Raw genomic sequence first — 26,913 nt, forward strand, 5'->3', positions numbered from 1 at the left:
TCACCCCAGTTAAGTTTACAAAATAAAAGTCGAAAAAGCTTAACGTCTAGGCACCTCTCTATGAGAAGTTCTGTCCCTTTTTATCCCTTTGGAAACGATTTCGGTATTTTTTCATCCGAGATTATCTAAAATATAAAGATTTCAAGGAATTTTTAAACAATTCTGCAAGGTGTGACTTAAAAAAGTAAACACACTTTTCTCGGAAACTACACGGCAATTTTTCGAATTTCAACCCTATTGCGAAAATCCTAGTGGCCAGTCTTCAATTTTCAATGGATATTAGTTTATATTTTTTAATGAAAATGGGTTGAAAATTTACTGCAAAAAAATTTCAAACAATTTTACACCAACACACAAATGCAGAAATTTCATTTAGGTAAAACTAAGTTAAAAGGTCATTAAAAATAAACATGGTAAAACTAAAGAACAATCGGGGTAAGACTGAAACTAATCTCTTGTTTTGTACTTAAATTTTCGAATATCTACCTGGATATACATCGTCTGAATATCTTTTTTCTTTAAATAGTTAAAAAATATAATCGGGTAAAAAATGGGCATACATCCGCTTGTAGTAAAACCATCCAGACATTTGCATTTAATATACATTTATGATAATAGATGTTGGTACTTTTACACGCCAACTAAACAGTAGCTTTTTAGCTTTCCCTGCCAACAAAGCAAACTAGCATCTAAATTAAACGACCTATTTAACCTTCGTTGAATTAATTTTTGCAAATAAATTACGTCAAACCATCTTTTGTATTCATCACTGTTTGTGCGCAGATCCAGTAGTGTCTGTGCAGTTGCAGTCCAAACATTTCGTAATTTTTTTTTTTTTTTTTTTTTTTCAAAGAGAAAAAAAAACAGACCTTAACGAATATTAAATGCCAAACTTGACTTGTTACATATTATTCTGTCAAGCTATAGGTGCAATACCTATAGTGATTGGTGTGCATATATATATATTTTTTTTCAATATTGGCAAGATACTTCCGTCAATCTATTCGCTTTTGGATCACGCATGAAATATAAAATTACTATCACGAAACTTCAAGCATTGTGCGACTATATCTTATTGGCAAATGTTAAATGAATTTTAAATTTCAATTTTTGGCTATACTTTGAGTTTTTTGGTCAAATCTTCCTTAAATAAAAGAAGCAAAATATGTCCAAGCAGTATTACGAGTTTCCCAACTTTTAGTTTAATTAATTATATTTGCTTTAATCTAGCACAGGTATTACTCGTTTGTTTTAAACAATATCATGGAAATATACCAACATTTGTGCTTTTTGCAAAAGTTGTTTCTGTATAAGTAAACTTTATTACTTTTTTTAATTTTCTTTGATATATTTAATTTAGAGAATTTTAGTTTATATTAATCTCTTGGCTTTGGAACACATTTACTGTATATTTTTAAAATGTTTTGTTGTGAAACAAAAATTTAAAATCGTCAAAGCTCTTACTATAAAATTTTCAAATCGTTTTGTTTTTTTTTTTTCAAAAAAACCGATTTTCATTAAAAATACCTCGTTGGGCTTGGACATTATTTATTTTTTAATATTACTGAAAAATAACATGTTTTAGTTTAAGTATACTGTATAATATATGACTAAAACAAAAGTTTGTTAAGACAGAAACAACTTTTACAAGAAGTTGGTATTCCCACATCATGATGTGTTTAAAAAACAAAAATGTAGGGCAAAGTTATAGATAAAGTTATAGATAATCAACAATTATTATAATTGTGAGCTTAAGAAACGTGCTATAATTGAACATTTTATTATTTTTAATTATGCTAAATTTTCAACAATCTTTAGTTTTTTTTTATATTATCGACAAAAAAAAATTAACATAGAATATAGTAAATTCACATACATATTTTTGTCTAGAACCAACATAAACAAAAAACTTATCTAAATTCAAAAAGAATCGAAAAATCAGGATTTGGCTTTCGACCAATTCGTTATCGTATGAAAAAAAAACAATATGGCAACGCAGCGGTACAAACTGCTGGGTCCCCCATATAATATTATTCAGGTGACCTTCCTGGAAAATCTTGCAGTGGCATTTTTTTTTTGTTTTGCGTTTGCGATAAAAGTGTTAAAGGAATCATAAAAACAGATTTTATATTTTGTACATTAAGCTAATCAACAAATTCAGCTTAAACATTGCAAAAGATTTAAAAAAAAAAAGTTTTAATTACCATCGCTATGCTACCGATATACAATTTTATAAATGCATTGGACTATTATCGCACAGCAGGTCGGCTAAAAACCTGTGTCCTATAAACTCGAATTTTGCATGGTCCCACTTAAAATAATCCAAAGACGACAAATCACATTTATCTATGTCGGAAGTCACCATCGCACCAAAAATAAAATAACTCAAAAAAAATGTGTTTTTTCTTGCAATATAGCCGGTCGTAGCATGAGAAGTGTGGAACAGACCGAAAAAACGTTTAATTTTGGTGAAAGACCATGACGGTTACACCTTACTTATTTTTTAAGAAGTGTGAACCAACGTCATCACCAGTGGTAATTACACACCATACCTTTTGTGGATTGTCTATTGTTAGTTACATTTCACTCACCAATATCGATATGGCACAATTTTGCTACTTATTTCATATTCAAGAAGCCAATCATTTTTCAATTAAAACTTGCAAAAAATTGAGTAAACCTCAATTTGATATATTTGCAAAAGATTTTACGGTTTAAGATTTCAGATAGTTTTGAAGGGAAACATACCTTCATATCCACAGCTCTTGAAAAAATTAATTTCAGTTTCTAAATATTTTTATTTAAACAAAAATTTTAATGAAAATGGTTTTCAAAAAACCAAAAAAAAAATTGAAAAAACGCGATGAATTTGTAAATTCGCACTTATCTAAACTTACTGGATTGAACTTGTTCAGCTGAATAATGCGAAGCAACTTTACTGACCTAAGCTAATATTTTTTTTTTTTTTTTTTTTCAAATCACCCGCCCCAGTTTTGGTTGAATATAAAAAATATTATTTAATGATTGCACTTATTAAGTATAATTTATTAATTTTAAATGAATTTCGTCATTGTTGTTTTTTTTAACATAAAAATTAACTATTGATAATATTCTGAATTAAGTTCAACTGAAAAAAAAAATTGTAAACAATCATTTATTACCTCTCAATGACAGATGAACGAAAAACAAAAAATGTCCACTACAATCATCAACAATAAATTTCACTTTCTTTTTCAATTTTCTCCGCCATGAACTTGGCTTATTCGTATGACGTCAGCACAAATAACTCACAACTCCATAAAGTAAACCATGTAGCCGCTGCCCATTAAGCAACCCGCAACAAAAAGGAAGCGAAAGTAAATCGTGTTTTTCAACTCACATTTTTTGTGTTTGTCTAATACACAATTTTTACTTATTTCCTTAAATTCGATTTTAATTACGTATTTATACCTCTGTCGATAAATATAAATGTTTTTACTTTCAAATAAGATCGATTTCAAAGTATTTTTTTATATTTTTGACAACTGAAACGATGATGCTATATAAGGGGATCAATTAACATCTAGAAGTGAAATTTTGTATGCTGCAGTATCTGAAGTTATGTATGTATGAATTATGTATGTCTCACAATTCAATTAGAATGACAAAAAATTCTTGTTCTTCACTTTTTATATGATTTTATTAAGATGGTGATATTTATAACAAAGGTGTTAATTATTTTATCGAAAGAATTCAGACAAACCAATTGGCAATACAACTGACTTAGGATTTTAAACTTCCTCTTATGCGTGCCCAAAAGTTACCATTGTAGAATAATAATTACTTTAATTCACATTTTTTTTTTTTGTAAACCTTATAGTCTATGAGGTAGAAATTTCTTTTACCTACATTTAATTCGTAAACTAGTTTAATATTTTAAAATTGAATTTTGAAAGTTAGGTTTAGTTCAATATAAGTTCAAGTGACCTCAACTCCAAAAATTTATAAAGCGTTTCGCCCAGTTGAGTTGAGGTCACTTGAACTTATATTGAATTATATTCAATCACTCCACTTAAAATAAAAATAATTTTAATAATTTTTTATTATTTTTGTTATTTTTTTCTTCGTTGTTAGGTTTAGTTTATTTCTATACTTTGAAAATTCTTCAATTAAAGAATGATGTATAAAGAAGCCTTCGTATGTGGAAAATAAAGCGATCGGAAAAAATTGATCTAAATAAGTCTAGTTTCAAGTCATGATACACATAGGAAAACTCAATTTTGTATTTTTGAAACACTTTTTCGTTCGTCGTTTCTGTGATTCAAAAAATACTTGCCGCAATTTTGCGCCAAGTACATAGAATCTCGTTTTTTTTTTGGTCAAAAATGGCCAAATTTTAGAAACGAGGAAATTTGATATTGTTATATTTGATATTTAGCAGTTCTCAAATTTCCGGTCAAAAAGATCACATATATCAAATTATGATTGAGATACATACAGATATACCAATATTTATTAACAAATGATTTAAATCTAAGTTTTGCCGTAGAACTTAACTCGGAAGACTTAAATTATACCTCCGAAATCGACACCGAATAAAAAGTTTTTTTCTTAATTTTGTTATTTTCTTTTCAATATAACAATTATAATGCTTAAATATCAATGCTATTGTTAGTTCTACTTTTCATAAAAATTATTTTCATTAAAATTAATTAAAAATGAGGCAAAAATTATAATTGAAAAAAAGTTCGTTTCTCAACTCTTTTAATTAAATAAAAATGAATTTCCTTGCTAAAACTTTTCCATTTAATTGGTTTTCACGTTTAATTCATAGATTTAGATATATTTGGAAATAAACGTCTTTATGCTACTTTGAGTAGTTTCAATCACTTACAAGATATGAGAAATGCTGTTTTTACATTTGTCCCAATGTGCAACTTGCCGTAATCAAAACGAAAAACACCCTGACGTGAATAGTAGGTACAAAAGTGAATTTTTTTAACAGCTTATAATCCGTACCTGTACTATTACATAATGGAACTTGGAGAAGCACAAACATGTACTCAAGTCCAAAGTATTAGGAATTTTAAACCATGGACCACTTGAACTTTTTCAAAAACATCAAATCTGAAGAATTAAAGTTTGGGAAAGGATATTAATTTGCAAGAGAATTAAAACCATTTAATTCATTAAAATAAAACAGTCATAATTGAAACCGCACTTTTTGTATTTTTCGTACTTGCGCTAAGAGCTACGAAACTGTCATTTTTATTTCTAACTTTTTCGCAAAATATAACAACAATTTTTTTCATTTTAAATTTGTTTTGAACATTTTTATGTGTTAAAAATTATATGTAAACGGTTTAAATAGTTGAACTCGTTTGGAAGCCAAAACGATTTTAAAAAAAGTATTTTAGGAGCATTCCATGAAAAATGGTAACTTTTTATAATTAGGAAAAAGAGTAAGAGATGGGATTTATTGCAATGAAAAACTTCTTTAGAGGCAGAAAACTCTTCATCAAGAGTTAACAAGTGTTTGCGAACTTAACTCCTAAATCGATATTCACCTAGCCAAACTTTTCATCAAGTTTTAAGTAAAAATAAACGCTTAAACGTGGTGGACTTAATGTCGCATACTTTACGCAACATATGTGTCTAAGTTATGGTAACTATATTTGTTAAATTGCGACTTGTGGACGCTTCATTACATAGAAGGGATAATATAAAATTATTTCTAAGTGTTCAACTCGATCTAAAAACTGTTACGGAACTTAAAATCTATTTCAAACACTAAAAAACATGCAAAAATTTAATAAATGTTACAATGGAAAGCTCCTTTACAAGTTAAAAGAGTACAATTTTTTGTCTACATTTCTTTTAAAATTTCTTGAAAACACTACTTAACAAGAAAACATAACCCAAACCCCGTTAGAACTCGAAAATCATATCGAACAACATATTAATTGTTTTTGAGATAGGTATGATATTTTTTTTAGTTTGTCTTTCTTTTTTTTCTCAAGCATATATTTCGGGACATACTTTTGAAAAAATATAATTCATAACTGTAAAAGTTAGACTTATCGTCTAAACTTGGCCTATAACAGCCATTCAAAATTGTAACGTCATCTAGCGTTAAAATAAAAATCTGAAAAAATTGGGGAATTTTTTTTTTTTATTATTTAGAAATAGTTTTTCCACTTAGGAACTTGATTCAAAAGTAACGAACGGTATAGTACTCACACTCTTTTTTTAACTCAATATTTCGTTAAAATTTGCAATTGAAAAAAAAAATTACAGCAAATTAAAAAAAAAACAATTCTCCTAAATTGTCCATGAGCATACAATATGTGAAGTGTAGAGAATTTATTTTATACAAATTCACCGCCCGGCATTTTTTACACAAACAAAATAAATTCATACAAAAAATACTAACTCAAAAAGTTTAATGAACTAACTCTGATATTGTCTGTTATTGACCAATAGTAAAATATACTAAATATGCATTTAAAATTACAAACTCATGTCTGCATTTTGTTTTTCATACGTCAATGCCTTCAAAACATTTCTTCGAAACTTTGACTGGCATCATTTCATTACCATTGACCACCATTGCTTGATTTTATACTCTTGTAAGTTAGTCACCACTTGTTACAAAAATTATACCCAGAATGAATAAATAAATGAAATGATTTCATTTGCAACGCCCTCTCTTATACTATCACTCTAATTCGTCATCGTCATGTAGGCATATAACAAACAATTTTGGTGTCACACTTTTTTTGGTCGAAGATTTTATGGTCAATAAAACCGTTATTCAATGATGTGGTAAGTAACAAACAATTTCAATGTTCACACAACAAGATACCCAAAAAAACATTATTAGCACACACATCCACTTTAAGAAGCACGAAGAACATTCTTTAAATGAATCTGGGACAACACACTTTCATTCAACACTCGTCGTTCTCATTTTTTTTATTTTTGATTTTATAATTTTATCATAATATATTTTTCTGCGGTTATTCGAAATTCAAATTAATTTATAATAATTTATTACCAAAGCATTTTTCTTTTTGTTTTTTTTCCCGGACGTATTATTTGTGTTTTATTTTGCTCGCTCCGAAAGTATCTTAAATCTGTTAATGGGGGGAAAAACTGCGTTTTTTTGTTTTTCTTTTTCTTTTGATATGTTTTTCTTTGAAAAATGAAATATCTAGCGATCAGAAGAACGGTTTCTGAGTTTGTATTCGTTTGAAGACTGCAGTGGAACTGATCACCGCGATGGTCAGTTGTAAATGTTAAATATGAAGATGAAAGAAGTTAATGAAAGAGAAGAAAACATTCGTTAAGAGAAAGACAGTGAAAGAGCTTTCTTTTTGAATAAGTTGTTGTTTGACGTTTTGGTGGCCTAGGATGGATATTTCGCCCATGAATACTTTTTTATAGTCATATTGTAAGTCTTCTTCTCTAAATTTGTGAAGTTTAAGGGGCATTCAGTATTGCCAGTGAGCTGCAATGTTAATAGATAACTTTAAGAAAAATTGAATTGGGTCTGTTTCTCATTAATGTGTAAATCTTTGAATAGTATAGTTAAATGAGAAAAGAGTCCTGGATTAAGATGTTGTTATATTATGTAATGGTAAAATATTATTACAAATTCAACTTGCACATACATTTTCAAAGTTTGCACTTTTTTTTATATGTATATTATTTAATGTATATAATTATAAAGAACCTTTGAGCTTCTTTAACCTGTGAAGTAAATTGAATTGTTCCTCAAATAGTGAGGGCAATTAAAAGTATTTTATGTGACTAATTTATTTGTTCCTTATTTATTTTAATTGTTATGATTTTGTAACAGATAATTTTATGTTTTTATTTAAAAAAAAAAGAAGTTTGCTGCTCAGCTCTTTTGTTTAAAATCAATAATATAGATATCAACTTTAAAATACGGTTTGACGAAAATAAGTTTAAGAAGTACTATCCATTTCTAAACGCGAGACTTTACAAATGCTGGTCTCAACGTCTGAGTTTTCACAATGAATCAAAGACAAAAATTGCTAGGCGCTTAATCCTTTTTTCTTGGTAGCCACTGAGACATGAGAATTTCTTAATGTGATTTGGCTTGGAAACTGTTGCCGCAATAAATCGATTGTCCGTCCTGTTGAGACCACAACAACTCCGTCATCATTTTCATGTAACGAAATTCATTCTCAATCAGAGTGGTTTCCAATTTTTCCGATTTTTGTAATAGATTTTCACAACTGATTTTCTCTAACTGTATTTTGAATAAACTATAGACTTACCACTTACCAAAAACTCAAAAACTTGCGTTATCGTAAGAAAGTATAAGTTTTATACAAACCCGACTCATATCCCCCTGATTCCAAATATATGTTTTTAATTTTGTTTTTTTTACTCATCAGTACCTTTTTGTCTATTTTTTAAAATTTTGTTTTTATGCAGAATGATCTCAAAAAACAATTAAATCATGCCCTAAAAAATGAAGTCGCTGAAGCAAAAAGGAAACAGGTACAAATTTTCAAAAAAAAGCGTTTTTCTTTTTTGTAGGTATAATATTTTTCTATAAAAATGTATGATTTTTTACTTTTTTTAAGTCGATCCGTATCTATTAAACTAAGCTTCTTCAAAAAAAATGCCAAAAAGATATACCTACATATTTTTTTGCTTGGGCCTAATTATATGACGAGGTACTGTATTGTATAATTGATCTCTACTTCTAAAGCAAACCAACAAACCCAAGCAATTTAGCACAGTGCAGTTTATTAAATTCAAATAAGTTTAGGCTATTCTTAGTAAAGTTCCCATTTTGTTGAATTAAAGGAGAATGGGCATTTTGGACGTTGCACACTAGGGATTTTGCGGAAAAAAGTCAAAAATTTAAAGTTCCTCGGAGAATATTTCAATAGTATTTCTAAATTCTAGAATAAAATCTGAATCAAAATCAGAAAGAATTACTAAAATCGGACTTGTAGTTTACTTTTTAGAGCTTTGTAAAGGGACAAGTTGTTGAAAGTTTAAAAAACGAAGTGAAAATACCCTCAAATTAAAGCTGTGTAATTTTTTTTAGCTTGAGCCGACTCATACACTTTTATTTTTCCGTAAAGAAGCCATCGTTTGTCTATTGTAAATCGAAGAAATTATTAATTTTAAAGATGTTAATTATTTTATATAATTATTTAAAGAAAAGAGAAAAAAATTTCTTGATTTTTTCATATTTTTGTATATATTATTTTAGCTACACTTGCCTAGTTAGAGACTATTAAAAACTTTTTCCTTATGAAATTCCCTTTCGATGAAGGCCAAATTTAGGTGCCACCAGGTGCCACTGCGTTTTTTATTGGCAATTGAAAACTTCATTTGGTCGCAAAAATCATTTTCTTAAAAATTACTTAAAATAACAAAAAAAAATATTAAAAATCAATGGTAACACTTACAGTTATAAATGATACTTTTTTTAAAAGCCAAAATATTAGGCTTAATTTGAGCTTTTAAGTTAAGATCTTTAAGTGAATTGTTTTTAAAATAATCCATTTCAAAGTCAAAATTTTGAAAAAAAAAAAATAAAAAAAACATATCCAATACTATTTTTGACAAGGCTGGGGATTTGAATTCAATTTGAATGATAAAGAACACTGCCCTAATTAATTCCTTACCAAACACTGAAAACCATATGTTTCTATGCCTTCTAGTTTTCGAGAAAATTGAAAAGTAAAAAATCTCCTTTTTGTCAGATTTTTGTTTTTTTGGCTGCAAGCTTGAAATTCTTATCCGAAAGACAAAAAGACAAATATAGAAAATAAAATTAATTCGTAACACATTTTTTTAACAAATCTATGTACTACAATAAAATTACATTTGATTTTTTGAACTTGGCTCAGAAAAATTAATTTTCGTTATATGTAACTGAAATGTATGTATATACCTATTGAAAACTATTTAAATTAAAAACGAGTGAAAAGGGATTATGCGTCTTATTATTATACATTTTATTAATATTGGGAATTTTAAGCATTTCATGCGAAGATCCAAGCAGAAATTGAAATTATTATTGAAAAATACAGATCATCTGACCCCTTCCTTTATTAAGAAGAATCAGAGTCATTTAATTGAGGAAAAAATGGCTCTCTTAAAAGAATAAACTTTTAAAAAATTTGTATAAAACATGAAAAAAAGTGTTTTTTTTTTAAATAATTTTTAACTATAATTTGGGTTTTTTATTTTGCGTGGACGTGGACCTCGACAACAGTACCTACTATGAGTTATTCTTTTCCATTTAATGTATTTAAAATCGGTGAGGTGCTTCCAATAATACAAAAAAATTAAAAAAAAAAATGCTATAAGTAGGTACAAGTAAATTGAGAATCGGAATTCTTTATTACTTTCACAAATTTTTTTAAAAGTGGCAGTGGGCGAAAATGAATAATAATAATTTCTTACGACGAAAACTGTCATCCCTGAAAATTTCATCCAAATCTATTCAGTGGTTCAGTTTTTATTTAATTTTTTCCGCACTCCCATACAAATTTCCCCAGTGTGCGTTGAGTGGCCATCAATGAAATTAGTATCAAATGAAAGAATTATAACCTAGGAAAAACTTTTACTATGGACGTTTCGCTGTATTGCGTTTAGAATGCAAGATAATGCAGTATTAGTATTGTTAATGCATTGTTCAATGTATGAAGGACAAATTGATTCATATTTTAATTTGGAACATAAAATATGATGCTCTGTCATTTTCCCTGAGTCTGAAGACATTAATCTTGAAAATACGACCAATAGAACAGATAATATAATATTTTTAAGATAACCACTTCAAGATTTTGTTCGAAAGTTTTCACACAATTCAAACTAACAAAAAATTGAGCAACGAAACTCTCAAAATAGGCTTGAAATTGTTGTTTTAAAATGTTTATAGTTTGGGTTCTAGTGGTTGGATATTCAAGATAAAGGTCTTCAGGCTCGGGGAAAATGACAGAGTATCATATTTTGCACTTAAAATACACAATTTAGTTATAACATTGAGACAATCTATATACCTAAAGTGTTAAATGCAAAAATGCATTTTATCCGTTGTTGAAGTACGTCACAAGGATAAAACTTCTGCACAATATTTGTAAACCTTAATTACATCAAAAAAATAACAAATTCATTCCTGGCCGCGTAACGTCCACGTTCCATACAAACCTTACATCATATCACAAGAAAAGAATGCTGGAAAACCAATTAGAAATCTCATACATAAGAACGAAATGTTTTTATTTTAAAGAGTAAAGGATGTTATATAATATTTGTTTGAAAAGTATGTCCTTTCTTTTGATTTACTAATGAAAAATCTAACAATGTGGATATTATGTTACATAAGTTATTTTCTTTAGTCTCATTGTTTGGCACTACCACACCATATATAAGTAACCGCAACTCGCAACACTATTAAGTGCTTTTTTCATAGCCTCAAGGTTAGTAATTTCATTGTAAAAGCAATTATTGGTATCCTCATTTTATTGACATTTTTGTTGTTTGTATTGGCAAATTGATTCTTTCATTTATGTATAGAACAAGATATCAGATAAGACACACAATTGGAATTATTACAAATGTCAGAAGCAATGATAATGATTTTGTTAAGCTTATTAATATTTAATTTTATTAATTACTTCATTCATGAGGGTCGAAAAAATGGGTTATCAAGAATTTAGTTTGAGAACTTTTTAAAATTGAAATTTTCTTGTTTTATAGAAGGGTACGACAACATTTAACTGATAAGTAGTTTCTAAGCGAAACGCTTTGGAGTATACAAAGAAAAAAGACATGCTTATAACAGATGTACTAATCTGTACTAAATCTTTTTAAATTAATATAAACATCCTTTTGTTTTTGTTTAATCCTTTAATTTCAATAAGAATGCACATAAAATTAATGAGAAACTTAAACCTTTTTTATGAAGGTACTTCTTACTAAAATAAAATTAAGAATTTTCTCTTATGGATGGTATTACATGTTTTTGTAGGCATTGTCGCTGTTGTTACTTTTTTTCTATTTTAAATTTGTCCCTTAACACGATTGGCGCTCCTACCACAGTATACTTTTTACTTGCTCTATAGGGCAAGTATTGGTTTCGTGTAAAAAAAAAAATTTGAGGTTTTAATCAAAACCAACATTACGATGATAGAGAAGATCAAAAAAGTGGTTTTCATCATGCCGTCCGTCGGTCTGTGCGTCCGTGCGTCTCACAGTGGGGAAAAGGCGGAAAAAACCCATATTTCGGAAGTACGATTTATTTTGATACTGCACGTGTTTCTAACAGTAAATTAGTTGAAGAATCAGAAAATGAAAACTGTTTTTCAAAAAAAAATTGTGGGCCTGGAGATTATCGCTCAAAGTTGAAAAGTAGTGAAAACTGATAAAAATACAAGTAGTTTCAAAATGATCCATTTACCGTATAATTTCAAGGTTTGAACCAACTTTTTTTGTAAATAGGCTTAAAATAAATTGACAAACAATATGGTACATTAGTTTAGCGAAAAAGAATTGAATACGATTTTTTTGACAAAAAACATTCCATTTTAGTGACTTTTTATGTTTACATAAGGTTTTAACTACTTCCTCTGTTTGCCTCTGTTGGCGGATAGGTTTCGTTAGATAGTGTTAAATCTAAGCAATAGTTTTCAATTTCAATCTGAAAAAGTCATCCAAAAAAGCAAAAAAAAAAAAAAAAATAAGGCAAAAAAATAAGCAGATATTTTCGCCAGACAAATCTTTCTAAATGTGTTTTGGTAAGCTGAATCTGAATGTGAAGTCCGTTTTGCAAAACAACCCAAAATTTTTGATAACATTGCAAAAAAAAATTTAAACCCACAATTTTAAAGTTTTTCCCAATCAGGAGTTTGTGTTAATGAAACCTGCATTAAAACAAATGTTTTTTTTTTTTTTCATTACTATAGCTGCTACTTTTTTTACTTTATTTATAACTATCGGAATCGGAATACAATAAAACTCGTTATTTGAAGCCTCTCTTATCTTTAGTTCCACTTGTCTCCAAAAAAATATAGAATGATTTGATGGAATGTTCCGCTAATTGAAGGAAAAGTTTGGGTTTAGCAGCCGTTTAAATTTTAGAACTAACCAAGGAAAAAAATTTTTTTTAAAAAGTTAAATTTTGAAAAAAATGTCATACCTACCGTTTTTGGATATTTTTCCTTTTTTGAAAATTTTTGATTTTTTTTTATTTATGTAAAATTTAAACGATATTTATTAATAAAATGTTCAAATAAACTCAAAAGAATTTGATTTTGCTAGTAAAAAAGTGATTGGAAGTAAGTCATTTACAGCAGCAAAAACTTGTTTTCAGATTTTTTAATATAATTTTTTCCTGAGTGGACGTGGCAATGGGTGGTCAATTATGTAGGTTTGTCTTGCTATTAGCTACCTTTCCTGCAAATTTCATGAAAATTGGTTCCGTAGTTTAGTCTTAATTGAGTTTTTTCCGGTCTCCCATACAAGGTGCCCCACTGTGCGTCTGTGCGTCCATCTGTACATCGAGCTAGGGCCTAAACGGATAGATGGATTTGCTTGAAACTTGGTACAGATGCTTTTTAGATTATTCCCTATGACCGTTTTTTTTTTTATTTTTTTAATATCTCCTTTTTAACGCATATCTCCCATATAACGTTTTCGAGGTATTGCAACTTTCTCGAAAACGGCTCTAACGATTTTGATTAAATTTGGTATACGTAATAGACTTATTGATTCTTACAAAACTGCGTTTTTAGTTTTTCTCAAAAAATGCGGAGAACGGAAATATGGCGTTGCCGTTTTTCAAAAATTGACATGTTTTTAAGTTCATATATTTCATCAAAGCATAAGTCAATTTTATTCAAAATTTACAGACATCATAGGTATTGAAGTGTAAAATGTAAAAAAAATTAAAAAAAAAAAGTTTTCAAAAAATATTTTAAAAATTGAATTTTTTTAACTTTCGATTTTTTTTTTTGTTTTTATTTTTTTTTTTTTTTTTTCTCCACAAAATCTTAAATTTTCAATAGATATTTAAGATAAAGATACTTTGAACTACAAGAGCAAGTACGTGCGACCCAGTCGTGCATTTTATTTTTTTTTACTTCTATCAAGGACACCTACACAACCCATCTAAACCTTAAGCCTATTTCATATTTGTTGATGATAAAACATGTCTCAAAACATGACATACCGGGATATGAGGCATCAACTCTAAGAAGTCTGCTTCTCAGAAAATAGCCTTATCAGTTATCAAGCGTATTTTGAAATTGTGTAAGGCCTAAAAAAATTTTGATATTTTGAAGAACGTAAAAACAAAATAGTACTGAAAATCTTAATTTATTTCATAAAAAAAAAAAAAAAAAAAAAAAACTGGAAAAGGTAAGAGTTGTTTAAGCAACCCCACCTTGAATTTATAATTAAAATATTACATTCAACCTAAAAAATCATCCAATTTTAACCACACCCTTTAAAAAGCTAACAACATTATTATAGAAAAAGTACACTAACCTGATGAATATGCAACATGACAGTGACATTGATCTTGACAACATCAAGCGACAAGTCGTCAAGTATAACAACAAAAGCTTTTTATACAAAATGCTCTTTACAAACTGAAATCTTAAGAACTAGTTTTGTATTTTCTGGTGAGAGACAGCTTTTCTTTCTCATTTCTTTTCCACTCAAGCTGAACGTTGATTGTATTTTCATATATTTCGACTTGGTGCAGGTAAAAGTTTATGTTAAGAGAAAATATTGCAAACAAAATGAAGAAATAATAGAATAAGAAATAAAAATGTACGTGACGTTTAACAGGTGGCTATAGCCATCAACTGAAATAATGGAAGAAGAAGGACAACTTTATGAAAACCATAAACTATGCTTGAAGTCATACATTTTGCGAACAATAATAAATTTGTGTCTGTTCAGAGAAGCGTGACTTTTAACACATTTAACAGGTGTCAAAACCAAAGGGAAAACCTTAACCATAAAGGTATAGAATTTGGTTTTGTTTTATTAAATCGGAAGTGCTGTATTCTTGTTTTAATGATAGATTTTTTTTCTATGAGCAAAAGCAAAAAAAAAACTACTTCAAGAGTTATTACTGACGTAATTAAATTAATTACAGCACACATAGGTACGATGGTATTTTTAGTCTACATAATCTTCTATCTGAAATTACTCTATTAGTTTTTCGTATCAGCTTTCTGCTATGTGTATATAAGTGCAAGGTGGAGAAAATGGTGATAAGCAGTAACTGATGCATGATTTGATTATTGGCTTAATGAAACATGCAATTATGTATTGTTGATTGTAAATTGTTTCGCCTTGTTAATAACCGCAATATTGAACAAATTTGCATATAATAAGGTTTATGAAGCTAAATAAAGATTTAAAAGTTTGACATTGACATTGAAATGAAAAACTCTCGATCAATGATGCATACTATTTAGCAGCTGTAGAGGTTACACAACTGATAAGTGGCAGCAATAATCTTAAATAAATTCTAATTGATTTGAAATTAAAAACAAAAAAACAGTGTGGGTACACTAGGGTTAAAAAAATCATTTTATTTTTAATGCATATGCTTTCCATTACAAATTTCAAAAAAAATATATTTTGCATTAAACAGAAAAGGTTATTGCAGATGAAATTAAAATTGCATTGAAAATAAAATTTTCATTACAAAAAAAAATTGTATGTATTGAAAACAAAAAAAAAATCAATTCAAAATGTATGTATTTAATATTTGTTTCTAACCCTCTGTATGCACACCTCTTTATTGTGACGTGTTAGGAACACGGGTGCGAATTTAGTTTTTACTTTTTCATGTCGCTATACATTTTTTTCGGATTTAATATGTTATAGATAATAATATTTGAAATAGACTTAGAATATTCCGAGCAATCCGAATATTGTATTCACAATTGCAGAAAAATATATTGTCATTATAATAAGGAGGCTCTTTGTCGAGCACTTTTTTGAAAAATCGTTTTTTTTTTTCAAAATTCATAACTTTCTTAAATAAAAACATAAGATAATGAAAGTTATAGGAAAATGAAGATACCTAAATATTTGTAGGTACTCAAATAAAAAAAAGTTTTAATATAATTAAGGGGGGAAAACCCTCTGGAATTTTTTTTATTTTTGCATTATTAATTTTTTGCCTAAAAAAATCATTTATCAACCGAAGAAACTATTTTAGTGGTCTTAGCCTTAAATGAAGCCTCAAAAGTCCCCAAATAGTCCTATGCGTTCCGAGCCTACCACAGTACAAAAATGAAAACTTTAAACGAATTTTTTGCTATCGACTTGAAATAATGTGCAAATTACTCGTTAACTCATTGGTCATTGCATGAACCTTAAAGTTCAATATAGTTTTCACAATAAATATTTTTTTTAACAATTTGTTTATAAAAAAACATTGTTAATACAGTCAAATAAGGAGAAAAAAGGGGTTAATCTCGGAATGAATGTTAGTAGAAATTTTTTTTGCTCAATATCTTCCTTTTGCCATTCTATAACATATCTCAAAAGTCTAGAAAAATCTCATGTCCGCTTGTCGCGATTTCAAGGTCAAATCGCGAAATGGAGATTTTCAAAATTAGCAAAAATAGGCTATGGTATAATATACACATATGATACATGATTTCAAGGTATTTTTTAATGCTGATTTCAAAAAATCTAAAATCAAGACAATCTGACGTCTCTGGAAAAATTTATACCTGTTTTTCATCTGTCAACTCATATTATTATAACAGTTGCAAACTTACTGCCGAAAAACCCTTAAAAGTTATGGTAGATGAACCAAATTTTGCATGAAGATTTTAGAATCCATCATTATTAAAAATCAAAACAATCCATTACAAAAAATATATATACCTACGAAATAATGGTATTTTTTGATGGGAGGCAAATTTTAGGATATGCACTAAAGAAGATTCTTGTTCATCTTAGGAATAAGTGCAAATAGACTCATTTTTTCATTTTAATCTTCGTTTGGATATTCTTTAACTACCCTCAAAAATCTAAAAAAATCTCATGTCCGCAAGTCCTAATTTTCTTGGTTTGAAGATAAGGTGCAGATTTTAAAAAATTGAAAAACTACACTTCAGATATTTGTGTCAGATCAACATGAATAAGGTGCATTACTTTTCAGGGATGGTCAGGTTGACTTGTTTGTGAGTTTTGTTGGAATAAGTGTTAAAAAATACCTTTAAATCATGTCGCTTATGTTGGTATACATATAAAAATTTAAACTTTTCTTATTAATTTTTTAAAATCTGCACCTTATTTTCAAACCAAAAAAATTAGGACTTGCGGACATGAGATTTTTTTAGATTTTTGAGGGTAGTTAAAGAATATCCAAACAAAGATTAAAATGAAAAAATTAGCCTATTTGCACTTATTCCTAAGATGAACAAGAATCTTCTTTAGTGCATATCCTAAAATTTGCCTCCCATCAAAAAATACCATTATTTCGTAGGTATATATATTTTTTGAAATGGATTGTTTTGATTTTTAATAATGATGGATTCTAAAATCTTCATGCAAAATTTGGTTCATCTACCATAACTTTTAAGGGTTTTTCGGCAGTAAGTTTGCAACTGTTATAATAATATGAGTTGACAGATGAAAAACAGGTATAACGTTTTCCAGAGACGTCAGATTGTCTTGATTTTAGATTTTTTGAAATCAGCATTAAAAAATACCTTGAAATCATGTATCATATGTGTATATAATACCATAGCCTATTTTTGCTAATTTTGTAAATCTCCATTTCGCGATTTGACCTTGAAATCGCGACAAGCGGACATGAGATTTTTCTAGACTTTTGAGATATGTTATAGAATGACAAAAGGAAGATATTGAGCAAAAAAAGTTTCTACTAACATTCATTCCGAGGTTAAACCCTTATTTGACTGGATTATGTGTTTTTTCGTTTTTTTGGTCTCTAATTTTTATTTTACACTTTTTTTTTTTTGCTAAATTTAGGTTCATGCAATGCGTATAACTATATTTCAATTTAAAAAAATTTCTCTTTTGATTATAAATAATTAACTGGACCAGGACATTGCACGGCGCAAACGCGAGGCATCAACTTTAAACGGCTGTAGAGCCGCCATTTGGTTATTTTATTACTTCAAAAAAATTGTGTTCACACTTCATGATGTCAATAATATCATGTATTTTTCCAAATTTGAATTAGGTAATGCTTTCAGTTTTCCAAAAAAAAATCTTGTAAAACCCGTCGTCCAGAGGGATTTCCCCTTTAATTACAGTTTAGAGTAGCACGCAAATCATACCGGTGTTCCATTTTTATAACTAAAAAATATGAAAAATAGTCGTTTGATTTTTTGAATATTGCAGTTGTCAGTTGTTTTCGTTTATGTTTATTAAATTTGACCATGTAGGGTTGCTGTACGTACGTTTTCGATTATCAAACTGCAGATATATTTTAATTTGAGAATTAGAAAAAAAAAATTGCCAAACTTTTTTAATACCTTTCATTTGATGTACAGTGGTGGCAAAATAATTAGAAACGTTCTTATTTGTTTACAAAATGTTATTTTTTCTTACTATAAATACAAAATATTTAACAAATTTTTAGCAAACATGAGTGATGATACAATCCTTGTAACATTTTAGGAAAAAAATTTTAGAATTTATCCAACAAAAGAAAAATATTGCAAAAAATCTAAAATATAGTCCAATTTTGTGTGGAAATATAATTAGAAACACTGAGGAAAAATTACTAAGAAATATCCTGTTTTTGATTTTTAGCATTTACATTTGCCAAACTTGGTCCATTAATTAAACGTACAATTAATAAAAAGGACTATCACCAACTAATTTCTATTAGTTGGTTAATGTGGTTGCAGTCCTCGAAAAATGCCACATGTTCCAAAAAAATAATAAAACGTTATTAACAATATTCCTGACACACCAACCCCTTATATTTTAGAAAAAGAAGGTGCAATAAAGAGGAGATCCTTATAAAACATCAAGCTCTTCAAATACCTCTGTTAAAAAATATTTCTAATATTTTGTATTCATATTAAGAACATACAAACATTTTGAAAAAAAAAGAGCGTGTTTCTAATTATTTTTCCACCACTGTAGGTATGTTTCAATGTGTTAAACCAATGAGCCACGTCACATACAAAATTGTTCTAAAAACCGAAAAATGCATTGCGGCATGGGTAAAAAGAAAATCTGGCAATTGAAAAGCCCAATTGAACTTCCGACACAGTTATGTAATGTTTTTGAAACAATTTAATTGAGCATCTAGTCAAAATGTAAACTTTTCTGAATTTTATTACATACATTTTTGAACATAAAATGCATCACCGTACTTTCCCTGCACGAGATACAGACTTGTGCCCATACACAAAAAAATAGTACACTCATTGAGACCTTTCATTTGATTTATGTCTCAATGTGTTACACCAATGGGCCAAAATGCCCGGTCTCCTTTGCGCAGACTATTCTGTGAGCTAATCAAAATCTTGTTTTGTTTGTTGCTCATCTCCTTGGTGTAGTTTTTGAAACTCCGAATGTTTTGGATGCTTTTTTCCAGCCATTTTGACTATAAAGAAAATAAAAATATAAAAAAGTAAGTTTCAAATGGCGCACTATGCCTTTTTAGTCGAGTGCTCAGTAGACCATTTTGCCCGTTTAGGTTTTGTTTTATTTCTTTTAATACCAAAACAAAACAGAATTTGTTCTGGACCAACTTATGTCAGTAAATTAAAGAAAAACTTAATGCTGAAAAACATAACAGTTTTATCCAAAATTCAATATTTTTTAAAAAGTTTTTTTGTCAAAAAATTTTTCAAAAAAAAATAAAATTTGATGCAAAATCTCAGCAATATTTAAAATGCTTTATTAATTTCAATTATTGTAACACACCTTTTATTTTTAATTACAGGTGGCTGTTGTGGATCAACTAAGAAAAGAACTATTGTTGGAGGATGGGCCTGGGCATGGTGGCTAGTTACAGATGTTCAACGACTCTCCCTCGAAGTAATGACACTTAATCCTATGTGCGAGAATGTCGAAACTGCACAGGGTGTCCCATTGACAGTTACTGGTGTAGCACAATGTAAAATCATGAAGGTATATTCTATGTTTATTTATAATTTTGCATAAAATAAATTTATTATTTTCATAATTGCATTTAAAATTTATAATTTGCAAATAAAGGAAATCAACAATCGAAAATTGATCAAATTGGATTAAATTATCTTTTTCATACAAAAAAAAAAAAAAATATCAAATAAATCATCATTCATTTGAATTTCTTTAACGATAAAATAAAACACACTGAAAACCCTCAATTTTTGGTCCAAAAAAAAGAATCCTCTAATAAGATTGTTGATTTTTTTTTTTTCATTAAGTTTCAATTTTTAGCTAGATTTGACTTTCAAAGGATGGCATGATTTAAATTTTCTCAAAAATCATTATATTTATATAAGGCATGGTTTTGAATTGATAGATAAAATCTATAGAAAAATGTTTGCAATAAATTTAAAATTAAAATATGTAATAAAAAAAACACTGGGTGGTGTTGAGAAGATAATTTGTACACGCTGCTTCATTTTCAACATTTAAATTAAAAAAAAAATATTGAAAAAGTTACTACCTATACAAAATTGCTTTTTAAATATTGCTTAAACGGAAGGCAGACAAAAAAATAATTTTTGGCATGTATGAAGAACTAGAGGTAGACAGACGATTGCAATTTGAAATTTTGAAAGAAAAATTGTTTGGGGATTTGAATTTTTCAGTACCAAATTTGCAATATCTCGAGATGGACAAACGATTGCAATTGGTTTTATAGGTACGTCTCAAAATTTGAGCGTTTAGACAGACGATTTTTCATTTTTCAGGCTTTCTAAAAAATTTAGGAACGATGGACAAAAGGTGGACAAACGAATTATTAGTTTGGTTCAAAAATTTTGAGGTCGCAGTTCTGGCTTCACGGAGCTCTTAATCGCAGAACCAGAAGAGGCTCTCTGATCTTTCTGCCCGTCTGTTTAACAAGTGTCCAGTGTCAGTTAGCGTATCAGCTTAGCAAGCTTCACTTTTCTGTGATGCAGAAAAATATTATAACTTGCTGAGTTTTACCAACTGGAATTTTAGCAACTAAGTTTCCCCTATGAAAATTGCATTTCTTTTGAATGATTGATCCTTCAAGAGTCATGAGGAAAATGAGTTACTGCTAAATAATTTATTAGTTTAATACAAATCATTAAACAAACATGTTGCATATCTGAACTGCATCTCGAACATTTCATTATCAAGTAATTGTGCGCCACCCAGTGTTTAAAAAAAGAGTCTTAATAATTTCTAAGATACATATTAATAATTTTTTTCTTTTAATTTATTTATGTTATTTATATCAAAACTAACCCCGTCAGTAGATTAAACAAAATGTAAGTTTATAAAACATTATAATTTAGGATTATTTCTTTTTTTTGTTTTGATTTCAGTCAATTTAGTGATCTTTATTATGTATTATACATAAATATTGTGGGTTTAAAAAAGTGCACGTTCAAACTGTTCGCAAACTGCAGTTTTTATATAAAAATATTATGCTTAGTTATATATTGTTGATGTGTTTATAAAAGCTTTATTTTAAATGTGCATGCAAATTTGTTAATGTTCAAATATTTATATATTATATTATGTATTGTTTTCAATCATAACATTTCGTTTACACTCTATACATTGATCCTCCAATTTCATTCATTTTTAATTTTTTTTTTCAAAATAACCGTCCATGGCTGTAAAAAATAAATATAAAATATATATATGCTTTTTCCAAATTTGTTGTTTGTTAAATTTCAAAATAAAATTTTCCTTTTTACCTTTGTTTTGAATCTTTTGAGAAAAAAAATCTTTATTTATCTTAAATTATTTGCTGAGAAAAAAAAAACTTAAACGTTAAAATGCAACTAAACTTTTTTTAGGGGCATTTTTAACACAGCAATCATCATCCTTTGGTAAACAAACATAAATTAATTTAAAAATTAGAGGATCAATTACTTACAACATTAAGACAATAAATCTACAAAATACTACACGGTGAACTTAATATTAGTGTCCCATAAAAAAAAAATTATGATTTTTTTATTTTATTTTGTATTTTATAAAAAAAAAAGCACTTTTTAAATTCTTAAAAATGTGTTTTAAATATCGCTGAAAGTACAAAAGTTCAATTGGTTCCCACATGATTTTTTGACAGCTCATATTTTTACGTAACCTTTCCCATGTAAAGTTTTAAAACAATCTTTAAAACATTTCTTAAAAAGCTTTTATCTAAAGTACTATCCTTAGGATGGTAAAGATTGAGGTCATCCGACCTAGAGACATTGGAAGAGCTCCAGTTCATATTCCTATTTATAATGTGAAATAAGTAAATCAGTTGATAAGTTCAAGCATTGAATTTGGTTTGCAAAGGAATAAATTAAATTTGCAAAATGATATATTTTGTTTAAAAGTGCAGAAATTAAAAAATAATAGATTATTTTTGTATGTAAAAGATTGCTACCAACCTCAACAAAACAGTCATATTAGAACTTATGCTGAACTTAAGAAGCAAAATCTCTTCCACACATTTGTATATGGTTAATTTTTCTCAGTCAACCATGTAAGCCTTAAAGCAAATGAATTAATAAAAAAAAAACAACAAAACTTTGAAAACATTTTAAGGAATTATAGTTTTTTATAATATCGTTTATATTATATTATTATATTTAATTTATGTGTTCTTTGTATATATGACTTTATTTTAAATATCTTTACATGTCTTTTCACTATGACTTTTTTAACATTTATTCTTTCCGTTTTTATTTCATATTCAACTTTAATTTAATTTAATTTATGTGATTGAGTGATTCAAATGCTGAAATACCAAGAATATTCTAAAAATACTTATTTCTAAAGGTACGTTTTTTTTTTTTTTTTGTTTATTTTATTTGATTTTATTTTTAATCAATTTCCTTTTGTTTTATCTATTTTTTGTTTATGTTTTTGTGGTACTTTTTATTTTACCCCTCTTTTATTTTTAAAAAGTAAAAAAATAATTGTAGTTATTATAAAAGTTGAAAGTAACACCTCGGTACTTTTAAAATTTCCTTTTCCGTATATATCTATACTCTGTCCGATACAAATAGGCAGTACAGGCCTTATGGGAGAGCTTTTTCAAAATCAATGGGACCTAACGATTGCTAAAAAGCAATTCACGAAAAATATGCCCCTGATACACACAAGAACACCACAGACGCGCCATGGCATTGTTGTTGTTATTTCTTTATTAAGCGAAGTACTTCCTCCTAAGACCTTAGACCGATCTGCCACACGATCTGTGGCAGAATGAAACTCAGTCATAAAAGCTATTTATTAAAAGTATTCACAATACAAAAGTGTTACCATTGGTAAACTTCCTTCAGAAAATACTCCTTTTTCTATCATTTTTCTGAAAGAGCTTTCAGGATTAATGCTTTTTTCAAGCTTTTAGAACGAAAAAAAAGCATATATATGTTGTCGTGGTGTTGGTGGCTGTTTTTTACCCATGCGTGGGGTCGGGCTGCGTCTTAAATGAGTGAATTTTTTGATTTGCTATTTTGGTGTTAAAAACGAAAAAATTATTTTTTTTTCGTGTTTATGAAATTTTACTGACAAAATGGTAACGCTGGTACCTTTTCGAAACATTTTTTTTCGGATAATACGGCATCGCTGTATGAGCTTTTTTATGTGATAGTCATATCCAGAAGGCGTGAAGCAGAGTGAGATGCAAATGCCCTATCTTCCCTGTACTGCCAATTTTTATCAGACAGAGTATAATAATATGTTTTTTATATAAATATGTAGGTGTAGGTACTTGATTTTTCTATCATTATGGGTTTCTTATATGTATTTAATAATTTGTTAAGTTTGACACAAACACGTTTCCAGAAAAATTCTTCAATTTCCAGAACTACATTGGCACGTTCGAAAAATATAGGTAAACATTTCTGAAAAGTTTATTTAAACGAAAGAAAGATTTTTTACCCACTTCTAGTAGAATAAAATAATTTAACTTTCTCAATAACAACGTTTTGCGATGGAGAACCATCAAAAACATCGTGTACCTGTTTTATTGCTAATTGAATTGTAGTCACATTTCGGTTGCTCATGTTGCTTATTCCGAGATTAGAACTTTCTTGAGAATAATTTTTAGATCAAACCCCATACAATCGCGTTCATCACTTAGCCTCAAGCTACCATGTTTTTTTACAAAATTGTATTATAGTCTAGTGTTGTTTTATTCCTATTTTTGTAAATACATTTTTTTTTTTGTTTTGTAATTATTTATTTGAGGCACTTCCTTGCTTCAATAAATTAATGACAAACTTAAGTATTGCAGTCTAATTAAAATAAGGCACAAAATATTGTAGGCTTTTAAAATTCGGTTATAAAAAAAAAAAATTTTCAAAAGTTTGTTTTTTGATGAATAAGAATTTTTTTAAATTATTTTATTTATTTTCTCTTTACCAATTTTACAAACCGAAAAATTAAGGGAAAAAGAAAGAATTCGAATTACAGTTTGGGATAGTTTTTTTTTTTTAAATAATTTTTAGTGGACTTACTGAATTTAGCCATTATAACTTGGCACGTTTTTATACGAATCGCTTCAATTCATTTAAACCACAATGTCACGGAATCCACTCGTTTTTAAGAATAATCAATCTTATCAATATTCAACTTGTTACTTATCTACATTTTAAAATTCTGCGTGAACAATTTTTGTAAAAAAAATAAAAAAATTATAAAATTCTCAAAAGTTTTACTTGATGCTCGATTAGCTTTGACAAAAAAATTGTTTTGGTGTAATGTAGGTACTGGCACCGATTTATTTGATTGAATGCACTTTTGTGGATCTTTGATTCAAAATTGTGGCACTTCTTAAAACGCAAAATTTACCACTGACCAGTGGTGTACTAAAAACTGTATTGAAAAAATTAATCGATTTCTACGAAACTTTGAAAAGCGACATCTTGGGTTTCTTTAGTCCCACAGAAATGATTTTAGACTCAAATTTATTGGAAGAATAACTCCTTAAGAGCCTAAGTCAACAAAGACTGAATAAATCGTTTTGTTTTTTTTTTTTTGACAAATTTAAGAAGTCATTGGACCATTATATTAACTGTGTCAAACTAACACTACACCTTTTATAAAAAATCAGTTTTTTATGGATATGGTCTCTCATAAAGCGAAGACTCCGTTGAATATTTTTTTCCACATCATTTTCGTGATGAAATTGTTTTCGCACGATTTGTTAACTTTGCTACAGGTTCTTCGTATTTTACTTTCGCCTTTTTTTGTGGAAAAATTCACTTTTTGAGTAAATACTGAGTTAGAATAAAAATATACCGAATTTAACCTAATTTCTATTAAAAAAAAATCCGTTTTTTAAAATAACCCAGTTATATAATGTAATAGTTGAAGTGTTTTAATTATTTGAGTTTCGAAATATAATTGTGTTCATTTTTCAGAGTTCCAAATTGATTGGCTTTTTTCCGAAAAAAATGTTGACACAAGTTTCGGGATCCAATTAATTAGTGTTCTGAGGATATTGTGGTTATAAGGTTTCAGATTACATAATGTATTTAAAAATTATATATTCTGAAAGTGGTTTTAAAAGCAAAGCGAATAAATTATTTTTTATTTTTTTTTTTCAACTAAACAGTTAAAATATCGAAATGAAAAATGTCACAATTCAAGTTTTATTTTCCAAAATTAAAGATCTTGTGTATTTGTTTAGTCAAATCTAATTCTAAAGCATATTTTTTCAAAAATTGAGTTCATATTTCCGAAGTTTCTTAAGAATTGTTTGAGTGCCCTTTTTCTAGTGGCTCTTTTCAATTTTTTAATTCCACTAAAATATAAATCAAATAGCTGTGATTGGACAATTTTTATATTAATTTACATTTTCATGTTGTACGAACTATTTTTTTTTTTTATTTTGGTTTAATGTTTTTTTTATCCTATAAAGTTTTTTTTTGTGGTAAATATACATTTAGCACATACATAAAATGCATACAAGCAACTAAATTCAAAATTTAGTTAGTCAAAAACATTTTATGTTTTTTTTTTATATAATTTTTTCCCTAAATCAACACTTTTAAGTGAACGAGTAAAAAACGCATCCTTTGTTAGATACTATTGACCTAGACATATCTCGCATTTTGAAGTGCTTTGATGTATGCGTGTGTGTTGTTTTCCTTTGTCGTTATTGTTTTGGTTTTTTTCATTTCTTATTTGTTAAAAATTCTTCCAAAAATCGAAGAGAATTTATTTTGTACGCATTCAACCAAAGAAATTAAAAAAAAAAACTCCGTGATAGAGGAAATTAAAAAAAAAAAAAAAGTAAACACAAAAACACACACAAAAAACAAAAACACATGAATTTGACACAGGACCAACAGGATGTTGATTTCTGACCCCTTGCTTTGTTTTTTCCATTTTTTTCTTTCTTTTTATAGATGATGAACGTGTATTATTTTCACCATCAGGCTGACGAATTACTTGGCACCGCTAGTGAACAATTCTTGGGTAAATCTGTAAAGGAAATCAAACAGACGATTCTGCAAACTTTGGAAGGACATTTGCGTGCTATTCTTGGTAAGTCAATTTCAACACATTTGTGTATTAAAATTTCAATCAAGATCAAAAAATGAGATTAAAAATTTTCTTAAATCATTTGAATGAAACGACCGACATAAAAGCTATTAATAAAACCCACTTATGTTCTTGTCACTTTGTGTCTGACAGTTTACATACATACACTTCACTTATGTCCTGACATGGGGGATAGAATAAACCACAAAGAGACTACCAAATTTAATC

General features: G+C 28.1%; 1 protein-coding gene across 4 annotated transcripts in view; it reads left to right on the forward strand.

The window, feature by feature from the left end:
- The window catches only part of LOC129911528 (flotillin-2), a 269,812-nt gene that overhangs the window by 212,311 nt on the left and 30,588 nt on the right, over nt 1–26,913 (forward strand). For 2 of the 4 annotated variants that reach the window (XM_055989350.1, XM_055989351.1), the window contains exons 3-4: nt 19,949–20,136; nt 26,550–26,688. In XM_055989350.1, coding sequence (XP_055845325.1) covers nt 19,949–20,136; nt 26,550–26,688 — 327 coding nt within the window. Of the gene's footprint in view, nt 1–19,948; nt 20,137–22,871; nt 22,969–26,549; nt 26,689–26,913 lie in introns of those variants that run through there. The other 2 variants (XM_055989352.1, XM_055989353.1) reach the window with 2 other exon arrangements.

Source organism: Episyrphus balteatus, chromosome 2, assembly GCF_945859705.1.
Source record: "Episyrphus balteatus chromosome 2, idEpiBalt1.1, whole genome shotgun sequence".
In the NCBI taxonomy this organism is placed as follows: Eukaryota; Metazoa; Arthropoda; class Insecta; order Diptera; family Syrphidae; genus Episyrphus; species Episyrphus balteatus.